Source organism: Schistocerca piceifrons, chromosome 1 (genome assembly GCF_021461385.2).
Source record: "Schistocerca piceifrons isolate TAMUIC-IGC-003096 chromosome 1, iqSchPice1.1, whole genome shotgun sequence".
Lineage (NCBI taxonomy): Eukaryota > Metazoa > Arthropoda > Insecta > Orthoptera > Acrididae > Schistocerca > Schistocerca piceifrons.
In genome coordinates, this window is record NC_060138.1 from 827,057,802 (window position 1) to 827,075,674 (window position 17,873).

General features: G+C 41.6%; 1 protein-coding gene across 1 annotated transcript; it reads right to left on the bottom strand.

Moving 5' to 3' along the window:
- Positions 1-1,464: 1,464 nt before the first annotated feature.
- Positions 1,465-2,268, bottom strand: LOC124775418. The gene has a single exon (XM_047250254.1). The coding sequence runs from the start codon at positions 2,266-2,268 to the stop codon at positions 1,465-1,467; it is 804 nt and encodes a 267-aa protein (XP_047106210.1).
- Positions 2,269-17,873: the final 15,605 nt, after the last annotated feature.

Consider the following 17,873-nt stretch of genomic DNA (forward strand, 5'->3'; position numbering starts at 1 on the left):
GCTGTGAGGGAATGATATCAAGTCGATTATTTTTTTAATCACAAAATTTGAGAGGCCATAAATATTTTCTGATCTGGAGTAACTTAACTTTCCCACTGATTTAATTACATCATTTATTACCACATGTCCCCAATTACAGGTTGGCACAGTATCAGCAAAGTTTTGTAAAAACTGGTTTATATAAGTAGATTGTGAATTTGATTTTGAACTATTCTTATGAGGACTTGAGGGATTAAGGTTTGTTGCATCGATAAAGAAGAGGTTAAATTCATCTGGGGTGACATTAACATGAGTTGTAACTTTTACACTATGACTACCTGTACCTAATTCTGCTTTAATGACCCTCCACGCAGCCTTACACTTATTATTGGAGTTTTTGATGAAGTTATCATTTGCTCTACATTTTGCTAATCTGATTTGTGATCTATACTGTCTCTTGAGGCTAATGTACATTGCATTGTCAACACTACCATTTTTTACCTTATCATAGCATATCAAAACCATTAATCTTAGCTTCTGTAAATATGGTGTGAACCACCTATGTGGAGTAGTTCGACCATGCTTTCTTGCCGTAGTTTTATTTTGTTTGGTAACCATTGGACAGCAGGTATTGAAAATTTCAGATAGAGTACTAACAAACCTGCTACAATCCTCCTCAACATTGTTGGAAGCATATATTATATCATTCCAGTTTAGTACCTTCAGCTTATCCCTGAAGCTATTTATGCTTTTATCATTTAATAACCTGACCTTCTGGGTTGGTTCACAATTCCCCATTGTTTCATTAATTGTTAGTTTTACCCGTATACCTTTGTGATCTGTCAGATGGTCGAGATTAAGGAGTCCCAATTCAAAATCATCTTTATGTTTATTTGTGATAAAATTGTCGAGACAAGAAAGTTGTTTTGTGGGACTATAATTTGCACAGAAGAGATTATGGAATCTTAGCATGTTAAGCAAATTAGTATTTTTGTGTGTTTTTTTCCTTACATCAAAATTTAAATCTCCTAAAATTATTATCTTGTGTTTGGTATATTTCTCTGTACAGTGAATAAGTTTATATAAACACTCTACAAATTGATCGGCATCACTATCAGGAGAATGGTATATTGAAATAACTGTGAGTTTTAATGTTGGTAGTAGCATGACAACCGCTTCCTAGGTTGTCACTTATATGTATTGAGGAACCCCCATAACCTTCATTGGGTCTGCAGTAACTTGTAATTAAATTAAATGATGGTGGTACATACAGTTTTATCTCTTCTTCTCTTAACCAGTGTTCATTAATGCACAATACTATTCTACTGTTTCCATTCAATACAATACCAAGTTCATCAGCTTTATATTTCAAAGATCTAATATTTATGTGCATGAATAATATTGATTTTTCACAGCAAGAGGGAAGATGCGGGGTGTCCTGGGCCCAACTGGATGCACACATGGTGGTTTGCCTTTCACTGGTCCTCATATTTGGTGTGGTGCTGGTGTTATGTTTCGGTAGCGGCTGGACTCCCTTGTGGCAGGCCATAAAAAATCATTACTTCTCTGTGGTACTTTTTTGGTTCGGTTTGAGGCTCGAGTGGCAGACTTTTTTATTTTACTTCCTGCATAATTTATCTGGCATGAGGGATTTGATATAGGCCTACTTGATAACACATTAGTATGGGATGGCTGATTTGATGCACTAGATAACACTTCACTATGGGATGGAGATGATACAATACTTACTGAGGTTTCTGTCTTCTTATCTGCTAATGGAGGTGACATTTTTGTTGTCTGTTTCTCAAGGTTCTTGTTTGTTTCACATGTTACATAGTTTATGTGGGCAGGCTGAGTGGAGGCACTTGATGACACTTTGGCGTAGGATGGAGGTGGTGATACAATACTCACTGTGGTTTCCTTCCTCTTTTCTACCAGTGACTTCAGTGGAACTGCTACAGTTGTTGTTGACACCATTTCTGCTTCTGTTGCTTGTGCTGCTGCTGTTATTGGTCTTGTTGCTTGAGCTGATTCAGACGTTGCTGGTTTTTCTGGAGCTGCAGTTGTTATTGAATTTGATAGTGATACTGTAGCATTTTGTGATTCTGCAGCTGCTTTAGTTGTTGTCTCCAAGACAGATTCACTTCCTGCATGGTTGCTTTGAGTAATGTATTGGTAGTTCATTACAATGGCTGGTACTGACTCATAGATACTCTGTTTTTCATATGTTTCCAACGTTTCGTAAATTGCTTTGCACAGAGATGACTTGCCTCTTCTATCCAGGTGCATCCCATGTTTTGTAAAGCTGCATCTATCCAGGAAATCGACTGATAGAAATCTTATGTTTGGCTACACTTTACACACTGTTTGTATCTGTTTATTTGCTTCCTTAATTTCGGCGTTCACACATGAAGCAGATATGAGGTCGTGCCTATGTGGTATACCAACAACAGTTAGTTTTTGGTTCTCTATCGAACTGAGGGCACTTTTGAGACTGATAATAGCATTAGCTAACTCGTTACAATACACGTCATTTGCTCCTCCAATTAATAGAACATGGCGATTTTTGTTGTCTTGTTTGTCCAGTGAAACGTCCCTAATAATTCCCCGCATTGGTGCTCCTGGTTTCACATGACTGTATACTTTCAGATCGTAATGGTTTCGTAGTACTTCCGCCAGTCCGCGTCCGTGGCTATCTGAGTAGATATTTAACTCAGTGAGATTTTCTGAAGATTTCTTATTTATTATAGGAGACAAATATTTCACTTGGGCACAGATTTTCGCTTCGCTGGTATGAATTTTCTGTTGAAATTCACCGGTCTCAGACTGTTTTCTATGTGAGGCCTGTCTTTGTAATTTTTTAGTTAATGAACTTATTATTATTTTTGCTTCTTCCAGTTCGCTTTTATATTTTAATGTATCAAGCTGTAGGTCTTCTTGTGTTAAGGCGTCATATTTACGTTTTAAAATGCCGATCTCAGTTAGCAACGTTGCAATCACTTCACTTTCGCATTCTGCACTGATCAGTTTTTTTTCAATGTCATCTACATAACAAGTCCAGAATTTTTGTTTCGGATTAGCACTTGCATGGTGTAAAGTTTTGCATTTAACACACATAATACCTTTCGCCGCTCTCTTGTTGCAGTAGCACTTGTCTCAGTATACACGATAATGTTCACCACGAGGTTGATCGGAAGACGATGTGGACGCTATACTCGTCCGTCATCTACACAGTGATCAGTAACTGGAATTTCGGCTCTTTCCTCTGAACTTCCATATCTGAGTAGGGCTAATGATCTCTTCATTTATTGTTCACTGTTTTCATTTTCTTTCAATTTTCCTGCAAATACTTCTTTCTTTGGAGTGTCGGTGATAATTCGAATTGTCTGTACGTCTGTTATTCGTCACTGTGCGCCTGTTCTTCAGTTTGCTGCAACTTCTGAATTCTTGGAGAATCACAACACCTTTTTCTCATTCAGACCAGAGGTTGATGGGATATATGTTCAAGTTGAAGAGATCTGTGGTCGATTTGAAACAGCTTGTCTCATGGCACAATCGGAGAAAGTGCCAACATACGTTTAGATTTCACGATTTCTTGTAATTATGGGACATAAAAAAATGTATGTTATGTTCAAAAACAAATTTTATTTTTAAACAAAAGCATGCAGTAACACTGGAAACGTAAGTCAGAAAAGCTGTCATGGAGTACCCTGAGACATTGTCTCTGCCCCACGACTTCTCTCTCACTGTGCTTCAAGTGTTACATTTTAGAAAGCAGCGTAGTATAAATCTAACAATAATGTGTTATGGTACATCAAAATTGGTAGTTTATAGCTCAGAGTATTAAGGTTCCAAGAATATTTCGATTTTTAGCTGATCTGAACTAATACCAACATTTTTTAGTTTGACATCCCGCACAAAAATTACTTTACATGTCTTGAAGAAGATGGTGTAAATTCATTAAAAGGAATCAATATATTCAGTAATCAGGCTAAGGTAGCTATGTTCCTACATACTTCCTCTTTCTGCAACAAAGGCATCAGCGTTGTAGACTTAATACATGCAGAGGTAACAGAAATATCTCACCGCAGGACCGCTACGGTCGCAGGTTCGAATCCTGCCTCGGGCGTGGATGTTTGTGATGTCCTTAGGTTAGTTAGGTTTAACTAGTTCTAAGTTCTAGGGGACTAATGACCTCAGAAGTTGAGTCCCATAGTGCTCAGAGCCATTTTTTTTAGAAATATCTCATTACGGCCAATGTCTCAAATTGGACCACTCTCTCGCACTGAAATCTCCATTGCGTTATAGCTGTACTGTGTATCAGGTACCTGTCTCTTGATCCAAATTGTCCTTGGTCTTCTCAAGTATACATTACCCACTGTCTGTTACACAGTTACGTTTCTCAGACACTTTTCGCCCAAGCTAAAGATGAAAGTATTCTACTTTTGTAGCATTTTGTAACTTTTTTGATTTAACGTAAGCTTTGAGTACTTTCTGTTACGTCTCTGAGGCATATGTCGATCAGTTCGCTGCAATTTGATTATTGTATTAAGGCGATAGTGCCACATTACACACTGCGCAAGATATTTAAGGCATGAATTTCTCAAAATCCTGTAATTGTCTCACATTGTGACGCAGAAGTTTGAAATTTGGCTCGACGGTACACACAACCATTCTCAGTAACGGTACAAAAGCGTGACACACTGCCACGGTTCAAACGGAAAGGTGTCGACACATGCGGAAAAAATACCGCTCCTCACAAGTTCATATGAGGTGTAAGGTGGATTAATGATCTCACATTTGCGCAAAATTTCCTCACATTTCTACCCAACGCCATGGGAAGTTCCTCAAATCCCCTCTTCTACACATGCCAGCCCTTCTTTTGGCGCCTCTGCGATGAAGGTCAAAATCGCGATGCTCAGTGCTGAAAACGCGTTGTTTCCTTGTAGGTGGCCAAGGAAAGCATTTCCTATACACCGCCATTCAGAATCGACACGAAGATGCTCAGGTGGTGGCATAAAGGACACCAATCAAACCAACACTTCCCTGGGGACATTTGTTTACACACATTTCGCTCTCGAAAACGACTGTTCGCAATGTGATGAGCAACAAGATGACGTTCTTTGCGACCTATGACACTGCTGGCATCCTCTGGATGTTTCAACCCTTTTATAAGGACGTTATGCGGCTGCATCCCCATTGAACGTGTTCGCAACCCTCTGGAGTGTAGCGCGACCGCAATTTTTGCTCCCTGTACAGGTTGGATCCACTGCGGACTGTTCACAACCATTCGACAAAATTGTAACATTATCAAAGTAGCGAAGGGTACTTACGCATTTTTAACCCTTCAGTTTTGCGTCCTCCTGTAGTATGATCAACAGGGGTACGACATTGACATATGCGTGGATAAAACGGCAAAGGCTCTCTCTAAGACCACCTATACTAAGAATTTTAAAAATGTACCTGTACTGAGGCAAGCTGTGAAATACACTGAAGCGCCAAAGTAACTAGTATGGGCATGTGTATCCAAATACAGAGATACGTAAACAGGCAACAGAAAGCACTGTGATCGAAAACGCCTCTATAAGACAACAAGTGTCTAGTGCAGTTGTTAGATCCGTTACTACTGGCACAATGGCAGGTTATCAAGATTTAAGTGAGTTTCAACGTGGTGTTATAGTCGACGCACGTGCGATGGGACACAGCATCTCCGAGGTAGGGATGAAAAGGGGGTTTTCTCGTACGACCATTTCGCGGGTGTGTCGTGAATATCATGGATCCGGTAAGACATCAAATCTACGTCACCGCTGCTGCCGGAAAAAGGTCTTGCAAGAACGGGACCAACGACGACTGAAGAGAATCGTGCAACGTGACTGAAGTGCAACCCTTCCGTAAATTGCTGCATATTTCAATGCTGGGCCACAACAAGTGTGGGCGTGCGAACCATTCAAAAACAAAACATCATCGATATGGACTTCTGGAGCCGAAGACCCACTCGTGTACCCTTGATGACTGCACGACACAAAGCTTTACGCCTCGCGTGGGCCTGTCAACATGACATTGGACCGTTGATCACTGGAAACATGTTCCCTGGTCGGTCGAGTCACGTTTCAAATTGTATAGAGTGGATGGACGTGCACGGGTATGGAGACAACCTCATGAATCCATGGATCCCGCATGTCAGCAGGGGACTGTTCAAGCCGGTGGAGGCTCTGCAGTGGTGTGGGGCGTGTGCAGTTGGAGTGACGTGGAACCCTTGATACGTCTAGATACGATTCTGACAGGTAACACGTACGTAAGCATCCTGTCTGATCACATTCATCCATTCATGTCCATCTTGCATTCCGACGGACTTCGGCAATTTCAGCAGGACAATGCGACACCTCACACGTCCAGAATTGCTACAGAGTGGCTCCAGGAACACTCTTCTGAGCTTAAACACTTCCGCTGGCCACCAGTCTCTCCAGACATTAACATTACTGAGCATATTTGGGATGCCTTTCAGTGTGCTGTTCGGAAGAGATCTCCACCCCTTGGTACTCTTACGGATCTATGGACAGCCCTGTAGAATTCATGGTGTCAGCTCCCTCCAGCACTACTTCAGACATTAGTCGAGTCCAATGCACGTCGTGTTGCGGCACTTCAGCGTGCTCGCCGAGGCCCTGCAGCTGTAGCAGTTTCTTTGCCTCTTCAGTGTAGTATTAGGCGCCAGCAGCAGACAGCCCATTAACGCCCCTATTGTTCTTCTATCAGGTTCCTAGGATCAGTCCACAGAGTGCCTAAGTACAGGCAAATTTTTTAAAATTCCCAGTATAGGTGGTGGGGTACCACCGAGAGTGTTTCCGTACAAGGAGTCTTATAGAGACCCTTCTAATTTTATCCACACATGGGTCAACGTCGCAACCCACGGTGATCACGCTACAGGATGGTGCGAGATAGTAAGGCTGAAAAAGCATAAGTACTCTTTGCTACTTTCGATCACATTGAAATTTTGTTGACTGTTTGTGGACTGTCCGCAGTGGATCAAACAAGTACACGAGGGCAACAACTGTGGTCACACTGTATTCCAAGTGAAAACGTCACATTCAGTGGGGATGCGGCCCCACAGTGTCCTTACAGAAGGGTTGAAACGTCGAGGTGATGTCAGCAGTGTCAAAGGTTGCAAAGAACGTAGTCTTGCTGCTCATTACACTGCGAAATGTCGCTTTCGATCGAGAAACGTGTGGGAATCAATTCCCCAAAGAAAGGGGCGGTTTCTTTGACACCGTTTGTGTCACTCCTGAGGTCTTTCAGCATCGATTCTGAGCGGCTGAGGGTTTCAATTGTTTTCCTCGGCCATTCATAAGAGAACCCCGTGATTTCAACGAGTTCGTCGCCTTTCTGACCTCCACTACAGAGGGTTGAAAAGAAGGGGTGAATGTGGATAATACGGTATGTGATGACTTTTCCAATCATATGGCACATCCACTATGGCGTTCAGCAGAACAGTCGTGAAATTTGGCAGAAATATGGCTTCCTTAACCCAGCTCACTTGACACATGAACTTGTGAGGTCTGACCTGTCCTTGGCATGTGCCGACAGCTTGCAGTTTGAAGCGCCGTAGAGATCGAGCGTGACACTGCAGGATGCCACGCTGTTTTACCGTTACAGAATAAGGTTTTTAAGCGCCTTTGATCCAAATATCATACTTCTGCGTTGCAGTGGGAGACGATTTCGGCATTTATAAAAAGTTATCCTTTCATTGTGTTGCGCGCTGTACATACTTCACGCTGGAATTCTGGTATCGTATTGCAGTTAAACTCACTCTCCTCTCTATGGATATGGGCTGAAATGTTTTAAAATTTTGGATGACCACTTCGTATTCATTTAGCAATTCACGGAGCTACAGAAATATACCCCGTTAGCAATTACACAAAAATAAAAGTATTTGATATGTCCGAAATAATGCTGGCAGTACTTACAGAAAAGAACAGGAAAAACAGATCTGATGTAAATGCAACAAAGCTGTTGTTGAACGAAATATATGCAAAGGAACGTCCATTTCTGCAAACGAAAAACCCGCAGCGGTGTTATTTTCGAGCATGCAAAAACGCTGCGACAAGAGTTCCCAATCCGAAGTAAAGGGGATAAACAAACAGCGGTACATTTTAGCGGCACCGGCGTGTATTGATTCGTGACAACGGCTGACATAAATCTGCGTTTGAGGAGTAACAGAGGTGGAAAACGGCTGCAAGGGAGAGAGCAGCGCACGCTCACACACACACACACACACACACACACATAAGCAAAGAGTAAGAGAGGGGGAGGGAGGAGAGAGAGTGGGAGAGAGCTGCTGAACAGCTGCTACGGAATGAGGAATAAGACCGCTGCAAGGGAAAATAACACGTGCTGCTGAAGGAAGAAGCGAGGCGTTGAGGAACTTTTCAAGTGGCGCATTATGCAGAATGAATAAAAACCGGTTCTCCTCCGCGCCTTTTCATACCAAATGTTAACTTCATCTCCGTGAGGGGCAGCCTGTTAGAATACACGAGGTTCCTATAGCAGGCTGGATTACGGAATCATCGGTACGCCTAAATCTGCCTCTTAATAAGAGGGAGACATGTGTGTTCTGGAGAAAGAAAGCAGTCGAAGGAAAAAGAAGATGGAGGAATATCTGCAGTGATAAGAAATCCGGATTTGTAGAAGACCACTAGGATCAACACAATCCTACATCTCTGCAAAAAAATTCATACTTGCGACATGATGGTAGTGGCGTAAGAGATCTGCAGTTGAGGATGAATTATTATGCCGATGAAACTTCCTGACAGACTAAATGTGTGCCAGATGAGACTTGAACTTGGGTTCTTTGTCATTCTGGGCAAGCAATTTTTCATTCTGCATATTATGCCTCATGGTCGAAACGAGGAAAAGACACATACATCAGTTAACAAATAATCATACCACCGCTCAATATTTTAATGTCTATAGTATTGTTAGCTGCTAATCCAAACCAATTACAAAAATATATGCATTTATACATGTCTCTGTGTATCTCCCACATCTCATCTGTTAGTAGGCTGTTTAGGTTTTTATGTTGGTAACGTCACGTAGCACTCTGTATGAAAATCACTGGCTGTGCTGTGTATAGTCTGTGGCTGGTTGGCATTGTTGGAATATTCGCTATTGTAGTGTTGGTCAGTTGGATGTGAACAGCGTGTAGCGTTGCGCAGTTGGAGGTGAGCCGCCAGCAGTGGTGGATGTGGGGAGAGAGATGGCAGAATTTTAAGAGCGGGCGATCTGGACGTGTGTCCGCCAGAAAGAGTAAATTTGTAATACGTAATGGATATCATGAACTGATATATATATATATATATATATATATATATATATATATATATATATATAATGACTTTTGAACTTTATTAACGTAAATACATTGTTTGTTCTCTACCAAAATCTTTCATTTGACAACTATGCCTATCAGTACTTAGTGCCTTCAGTAGTTAGAATCTTTTATTTAGCTGGCAGTATTGGCGCTCGCTGTATTGCAGTAGTACGAGTAACGAAGATTTTTGTGAGGTAAGTGATTCATGAAACGTATAGGGTATTGTTAGTCAGGGCCATTCTTTTGTAGGGGTTAGCCGGCCGGAGTGGCCGTGCGGTTCTGGGCGCTGCAGTCTGGAGCCGAGGGACCGCTACGGTCGCAGGTTCGAATCGTGCCTCGGGGATGGATGTGTGTGATGTCCTTAGGTTAGTTAGGTTTCATTAGTTCTAAGTTCTAGGCGACTGATGACGTCAGAAGTTAAGTCGCATAGTGCTCAGAACCATTTGAACCATTTTTTTTTTTTTTTTTTTTTGTAGGGGTTATTGAAAGTCAGATTGCGTTGCGCTAAAAATATTTTGTGTCAGTTTAGTGTTGATCAGAATAAGTAAAGAGAGAAATGTCTGTGTACGTTCAGTTCTGCTCAGCCGTTTGAAAATCAAATAATAGGAGGTTTACCAGCACAGTAATTCATAAATTTTTCTAAGGGGACGTTACACATCCTAAACTAGTGTACCGATTTCAACCAAACGTGGAACACATATCCGTTGCCGTCGGGCAACAATCGCTGTTGGGCAAAAACCACCTACCTATCATTGTTCTAGGGACAGACCGTCATAAACAGTGATATGCGTGAAAAGCAACCGCATCGTCCACGACTTTTAAATTTATTACTTCTGTTCTGTTAAGTCTATTCACAATCGATTAAGCCGTCATTATCCACATATGTCGCTAAATGCACCTAGAAAATTATATCGTGGTACCACATGTAGTTCAGGAGATATGACGTCACTAACACTGGGAAACATGAAAAACGACCAGATTGTGTACTACTTTTTAAATTTATTGGTTGTTTCCTACTAAAACTATTCGCAACACACTTTGCAGACAGTATTCACAAATGATGCTAACTGTACCTCTAGAAATATACGACCCATGGTTCAAGATATATGGCGTCTTAAACCATGAGATGCGTGAGGAAAGCCGCATCATTCATGAAGGTTCAATAGATTTTCTTTACTGCTAAGACACTGCTACAGCCGAATCAACTTCAGGATATCCCTGACACCTGGCATTGATTTTGATAGGTTTCAACTGCTAAGCGCAAACGACTATAGGCGAAAACACGGTCTATAGAGTTAAGAGGAGGATTTGCGAAAGAGACATTGACAAAATCGCGTTTTAGATACCCAAAGCAGATGCGCCCAGCATCTGGGAACTGTCTGGGAAATTACACTACAAACACAGTTCACTTTTTATTTTCGTTTCTAATCGATTTATCAGCTAGTTGTTTGAAACAATAAAACAACTTCCGTTGCGTGAGATTTTCAAACTACTGAATCAGTGTTGGAAAAAGAACGTAACTGGTTTAATAAATACAAGAATAATAAATAGAAATCACTGGAAGAGCTGCATCGGGCTTTCTCCAAAGTAATAAAGTGGTTAGTAAACCTGGACACTGAGCTTTGATTCTTTCCTTTTCTTTATTTTATTGGTTGTCAATGTTCTTTGTACTGGCGCTGGCGAATGGCAGTTGCCCTGACTACGTGACGTGTGTTTATTGTGTTTAGTACGCTGTGTGATTGACGCAGCTTGCTGTAAGCGGCAGAATTGTCCGGTACTCATGTCGGGAACAAGCCAGGACGGTGTTTGTGTGCGGCTAAGCAGATGGAAACGGCCGAGAGGCAACACGGCAACGCCAAAACAAGTACACTCACAGACACCAACCCACATCACACAACATTTCAAACCCTTTTTCGGCTTTTGTGTGATCATGGGTCCTTCCAGACAGACGTACGTGCAGGGAAGCGGCAGATTCTGTGTACACCAGATTTGGAAGACCGGGTTCTGCAGAATACTGAGACGAACCCTTGTACAAGCTCCAGGTAAGTGACTCGCGAACATGGTGTGAGCCAAAGTACGATTATGTGTATCCTGCATGACAACCGGTACTCTCCCTATCACCTAGAGGCCAGTTTGAACATCTGTTGTGACGTGGATGCCATGCAGCTGAGTACTGTGTTCATGGACGATCTGTTATCGTTGCACGCACCCCGTCCATTTCCGGACACAAGTTCATAGAACTTTTCTTCCTCTACTTCCAGTCAGAAATCCGCCCCTGCAGTTTGTCTGGTAATACAAAATGAACAATGGAAGAACTGAAAAGACGAAAATTTCAAGCTTTCAGAAATTTGCTTGCTAAAAAATGTAACATTCATTATAGAGAATGTAGAAAGCCAAACAGTAGCAATCATGACAGTAAAAAAAGTTTTGAATGAACACAAGGAATTTATTTCCGTCGGGATTCCATACTACAGCCATATTCCTTTCAATGGGAAATTTTATTCAGCAACTCAGGTTTGCCTAATTGGTATGAATAGAAATCAGTATAACTGTGTTTACAGAAGTTGAAAAGAATCAACAAAATACCCCTAACAATCCTCACAATATATTTATTCCTCTCATTTGTCCACTGCGATGATAGTAAACAGAAAACTCTTTCAACATTTGCATTGTAGGCAAGGAGTGAAAAGAAGTGCTGTTCTATTTCAATTTATTCTCTGAACTCTTTATTACATTTGCAAGAAACGAAAACTGTGTGTCCAGTTGATTCCAGTATTCACTGCCTGTTTCCACTAGTTGTTTTACAAATGACTGAATATGAAGTATCTCATGAATCAGAGAGAAAACATATAGAAGAAAGGTATTCCGTGTAACCAAGTGATAGATAGATAGTGCTGCACCAGAAAATGTTGATAATGCTATGTGAAATATCTTAACGGGCTCCTTTTTTTTTTTTAAAAAAAAAAAAAAAGGTCTTTCCAGTTGACGCCATACTGTGCAACTTGGGCGTCGATGATGATGAAATGAGGACAATACCCAGTCTCGAGGCGGAGAAAATCTCCAATCCAGCCGGAGGTCGAACCTGGGCCTACTGCATGGCAATCAAACATGGTGACCACTCAGGTAAGGGGTTGGACTGGTTAACATATTCATTCAGCAGTATTTTTTGAACTTAGCGGAACAAAATTTTAATGTTTCCTTGAATTTGGACGTTTCAAAACTTTGCTTCAGGCTTCTAATAATTCACATGTGGATATATTCTGTTCCTCAATGCTCAGAATGGAATGCTGGAATACACTAATTTGTGAATGTACATAAAGTAAATAACATTCATTTATAGGAACACTGAAAAAACTCTTTAAGATTGCAAGGTACTTTCAGTTATATTGTGATAGGAAATAAGATTTCAAAGGGTCGTACTTTTTTTAAGACCCATTCTATGGTTGGCAACAATGAAAACCACATTTGTTTTGGAAAAGGAGTGACACCAACAAATTCGCTGAATTATTCAATGAGTACTGCAACACGAGTTGAAAAAAATGTGAGAATGGTTGAACAGCTTCATGACAGCGAGTAACATATTATGTACAAGCACACTGAAGTGTGTTAAGAGCAACAAGTGCTGGGCAACCTATGCCAAAAGTGTTAAGAGTTTAAAAATTGTTCTTTCTTCATCAACCCCCTGAATTATTAAGTCTAGAACTTTGCTTCCGCCGTTTTGCAATAGACGGCAGTAGCGGCAAGTAGGGTTCGGGTGGTTGGTCACAGGTGTAATATAATAACCTTAGGTACCTGTGAACATAATGCCATAAAATATTAGTCAATTTATGGTTGCATCATAAGGTTATTCTAGATTAACTACGACAACTTACGTACCCATTTCTCGCCATTTGCGAGCAGTTTTAATTTTCTGCTTTAACATGAAGAAATCTGCAGCTGTGGCTCTTAAAATGCTGGGTAAGACCAATGGTGAGGGAACTATTAGTGGAAGAACGCGCAGAGAATGTTTTCAACGCCCTAAGAACGGTGATTTTGATGTCGAAGACCGGCATGACGGTGGAAGACAGAACGTTTTCGTAGCTACTGAAACAGACTAAGACAGACACAGGAGAGCATTATCGAAAGCAATTGATGCGTTCGAGCACAGCACTGAAACACAAACGGCCACAATGCAGCGATAAACACGTGAAGGTAATTTTGCAGCAGGTCAGTGCTCGACCCCACGTCACAAAGCCCGTCAAAATATACATGGAAACGTTGAAATGAGAAGTCCTATCCCTCCCGCCGTATTCTCCATACTTTGCTGTCTCTGACTACAATCTTTTTCGACCAGTGGCATACAGTCTGGCTGACTAGCACTTCCGATCATATGAACAAGTGCAAAATTGAATTTATTCATGGATCCCTACAAAGAACGCCCAGTTCTTCAGCCACGGGATCCGTATGCTATCTGAAAGATGGGAGAATGTAGTAGCCAGCGACTGGCAATACAATGAATCATAATGGTTTTGTAAGTTTTCGCAATAAAGCCCCGAATTTCGAGAGAAAACGATGGAAGCGAAGTTGTAGACCTAGTATAATCAGTATTGTCTATTCCAAATCCAACACATTTTGAAGTTATGGTCAGTGACTGTATAACGTGTGAAAGATAATTAAGAACTCTTTCAGACTTTTGTTCTGCGACTCATCAAGGTGAAGCAGTTTAATCTGCAGCTCACCATCACTTAGAGAAAAGTATTCAACTATCAAGGGAAAAATGTCTGATGTCCTTGGTTGCTAGTATCAGTAGATACCGAAAAGTACATTGCACTCTTCACTTATACCTCGACTTTCTAGGAAAGTTGTTGATAATTGCTTCACAGTTGGGTTTTCAACACGAAACAATTTCTGCAATCTTCGAATCTGGAATTTTTTGTGTATCTGAACACGAAACAATTTCTGCAATCTTCGAATCTGGAATTTTTTTGTGTATCTGAACAGTGCCACTCATCAGAAAGGTGCCTTTGGTAGTGTTCAGCAACATGGAATGATATGGTTCCTCCCACTGCAGCTACGTTTTTCTGTTTATGTGTGTTTTAAGTCACAAAACTGTGGTAATTTTTAGTGGGAAATCTGTCAATTGAAGATTCTTGCTGTGTTTCTCGAAATCCATGTGATGTTTGAGATCTGTAGTAGCACCATGGCACACATACTCATCTTACATTTCGATAATCAATCGTTGTCTGTGGCACTGAACAATGGAATTCGTCCTGAAGCTCTTTCGAAAATTTTGGTTTCCGTTTTAGCATTGTAATTATTACAACTCATCGTAACTATTACCATCACGTGCTAGCACTTCACGAAATCGGTGCTGGCGGAAATGCCAGACAAAAGCAAAGCAAATCGAGTACGCAGCAATTATAGAGCTTAATCTGAACAGAAGAAGTGTCAATTTCGTCTGCAGGTTTATAAAATCGGTAGTGAGAAAATATTTTAACCGGTTTGGAAATGTTTGAAAAAATCCTTTAGAAATGGCAACCAGCTATTAGTCTGAGAAAAAAATTGGGAAATTTTTTTTTAGGTTCAATAACTAGACAGTTCTTATTAATCGGGGCGTATGGTCACTTTAGGCGCAACAGACTTTCCAGCCTGATCGTGATTCAAACAGTCCGTCAGTAAATAATGCTACTGACGTAGCACATGTTGTAACCGCCTCTTCTTCTTCATTAAAAGTACCAGCAGTAATTTGGCTGTCTAAATTTCATAGCCGTCGCACTTGTCAGTGCTGACGAACTTATACCAGAGGTACACGTGCCAGTTCTCTACCGTGAGCTGGCTGACACGTGTCCTATCTATTTCTGCTATAGCTCTGTTCGAAATGCGCACCAAAATACTAGCGTTAAAATAATGAAGTTAAATGATGCTAACACTGATTTAATAAACTCTCAGTTGATTATACTTTATTCACGAGTAATGTGCCCCTACGTATCTGTTCTCACTCGTTCTGCAGCCATAGTCATTTACTAAACGCCGCTTGGGTGACTTCCCCATCGCTGTTCGTTACTTTATGGAAATTAAATATCAATTCCTGAGTAATAAAGTACAGTCCTTTCTGCAAATAATGAAATCTTCCCGAGGTATTAAAAACCTTTGTACACGTGATTCTCTCCGCATGGTTACTCAATCCGGACTCTAAATATTCCGAAATGATTCAGTTAATATGGAAATGATGTTAATTCACCAATTTTAATCCTGCCACGAAGGTATTTCACTTTCACACGCCATCGCGCCGGGTTCGAGCACCCAGAGCCTACCCTACAGGCTTGCTCAGACTCGACTCAATAACTGTCCCGCGTCAAGATCTACAGACGCGAAAACCGTGTCTTGTCTGTATAGTGAGCTTCAGCGTCAGCGATGCTAGCTGCCTGGAGCAAAGATGCTTAAGGATAGTTTCGATGCGTCAGGGGCAGGATCGATATCTGTACTCTTACAGCGATACGTTACACATCCAGACACATCGTCGGAAGGAGGCAGTTGATGATGTCCAGTGATGTCAAGGATCAAGACTTGCCACGAAATACGGTTACGGGGACCAGTCCCGTGAACCAAAGATGGGCATATACACGCTGTTGCCACCACTGCTGAGGCAGATCTTCATCTTCGTTGGCTTTCGCTTTGTATCTTCAGAGTTCGGCTGGCTTATTGGAGTCGTTGCTACTACTTACCTTACTTATGGAAATCTCATAAGGTCTTATTAGGTTGCTGTATTCTGTTTAATTCTTGAGCTTAATTTTGGTAGTGCTTTGTGGCTGTTGATGCTATCCTAACGTGAAACGCGTCCGCCAGTTTTCTGGCTGCCTCGTTTCCTTTCATGTTAATTTTCGACACTATAATTACAGATGGACGAAATAATATGAAATGATAATAGAAATAATTGCAACGACAAGTAGTTAGCTCCCTAATAACCGGTTCACGTGTGGTTTTTTATGTACATCTCTTGTACAGGGAATATTTGAGCAGTCTAAAGAGTCCCACCATGCGCGAGGGATAGGAACTCGTGTTCATCTTTACTCTGTCTTTACGAGTCTCTCTGGGCTGACGGATTTGCGATGTCTGTCTCCTGTGATGCGCTTATGGTGGCAACCGGTCACATGCCTCCCTTGACCGTTAAGAGTTTTCGCGCCCTTTTCTTTCGTAGAGGCGCCGGGAGCGCAGAGAGGCAGAATTTTTCGTAACTTTGGACGTTGACTTTAGCGGTCCACAGGCTAAGTGCTGCTTTGCTCTGCTAGTCGACTTGAATCATAACTGAGAAGAGGTAATTTCTGTTACGCGTCTTTTGATTCTTTTCTTTTTAAAGTCTTTACTGTGATAACTCGATAATGAGCAGTGACAACTTTTTATTTATTTATTTATATGTGTTTGCTATCCTAGGCAACGGCCTTGCCGCAGTGGTTACACCGGTTCCCGTGAGGTCACCGAAGTTAAGCGCTGTCGGGCGTGGTCGGCAATTGGATGGGTGACCATCCAGGCCACCATGCGCTGTTAGCATTTTTCGGGGTTCACTCAGCCTCGTGATGCCAATTGAGGAGCTACTCGACCGAATAGTAGCGGTTTCGGTCAAGAATACCATCATAATCATAACGACCGGGAGAGCAGTGTGCTGGCCCCATGCCCCTCCTATCTGCATCCTCCACTGAGGATGACACGGCGGTCGGATGGTCCCGGTAGGCCCATCTTTTTTTTTTTTTTTTTTTGCTATCCGCCTTTGAATTTTACTTCTTTTCTATGCGAGCCTTTGCACAGTCTCTTTTGGTGAACTGGTAGTCCTTTGTAATGATAGGGCTGACGGAGTGCTCCACACTCGCGGTCGTTTCATCAAAATTAATGTTCGTATTTCACTTCCGACTGAGTCGCGTGTGGTAGTTTCTATCTGTTTTACGTTTCTGCTTTATGATGAGGGTGCACGACTGCACGTGTGTTAGATGCGCTTCTTCAAAGTCTCTTGGTAGTTCAAAAGTGCCTACTCGATTTTGTATTGGTCATTTTTTTCCCTTTGACGAGCGCTATCCCCCTGTAGTAATTTTGTTCGCGTGATTACAAATTTACTCTTGATGTCTTTGTGATCCTCGCACACGTGCTGCTCAAGAGTTTCTCACTGTTGTTAACTGCGCTCTGTGTGTTTTCTCATCGCTTTGCTGCTTTTGGGACTAATTATCTTCGCTTTGAGTATCTTTTTGAAATCCGTTAAGCGATCTATTTTATGAATTTCTTGTTTCTCTGTACATCCGGAACATAACATAACGCAGGCCATATGTTCGCAACATAACAAGTGGAGATCAGGTCGTTCTTAAGCATTTTTGTCATGGCTAGGAAGATCATTCAAGCGTAGTTTCAAACATTTCAATGTGCGATCTAAGCTCTTGCTCTTCTGTTACGGGGTGACTGCCCGACGCTCGCTGGAAGAAGTGACTGCTTATTACAACGCCTACAGCATCCTATTAACTCGTGTTTGATGCCATTCCAGCAATCACAGCATGTTCCTGTGCTACAA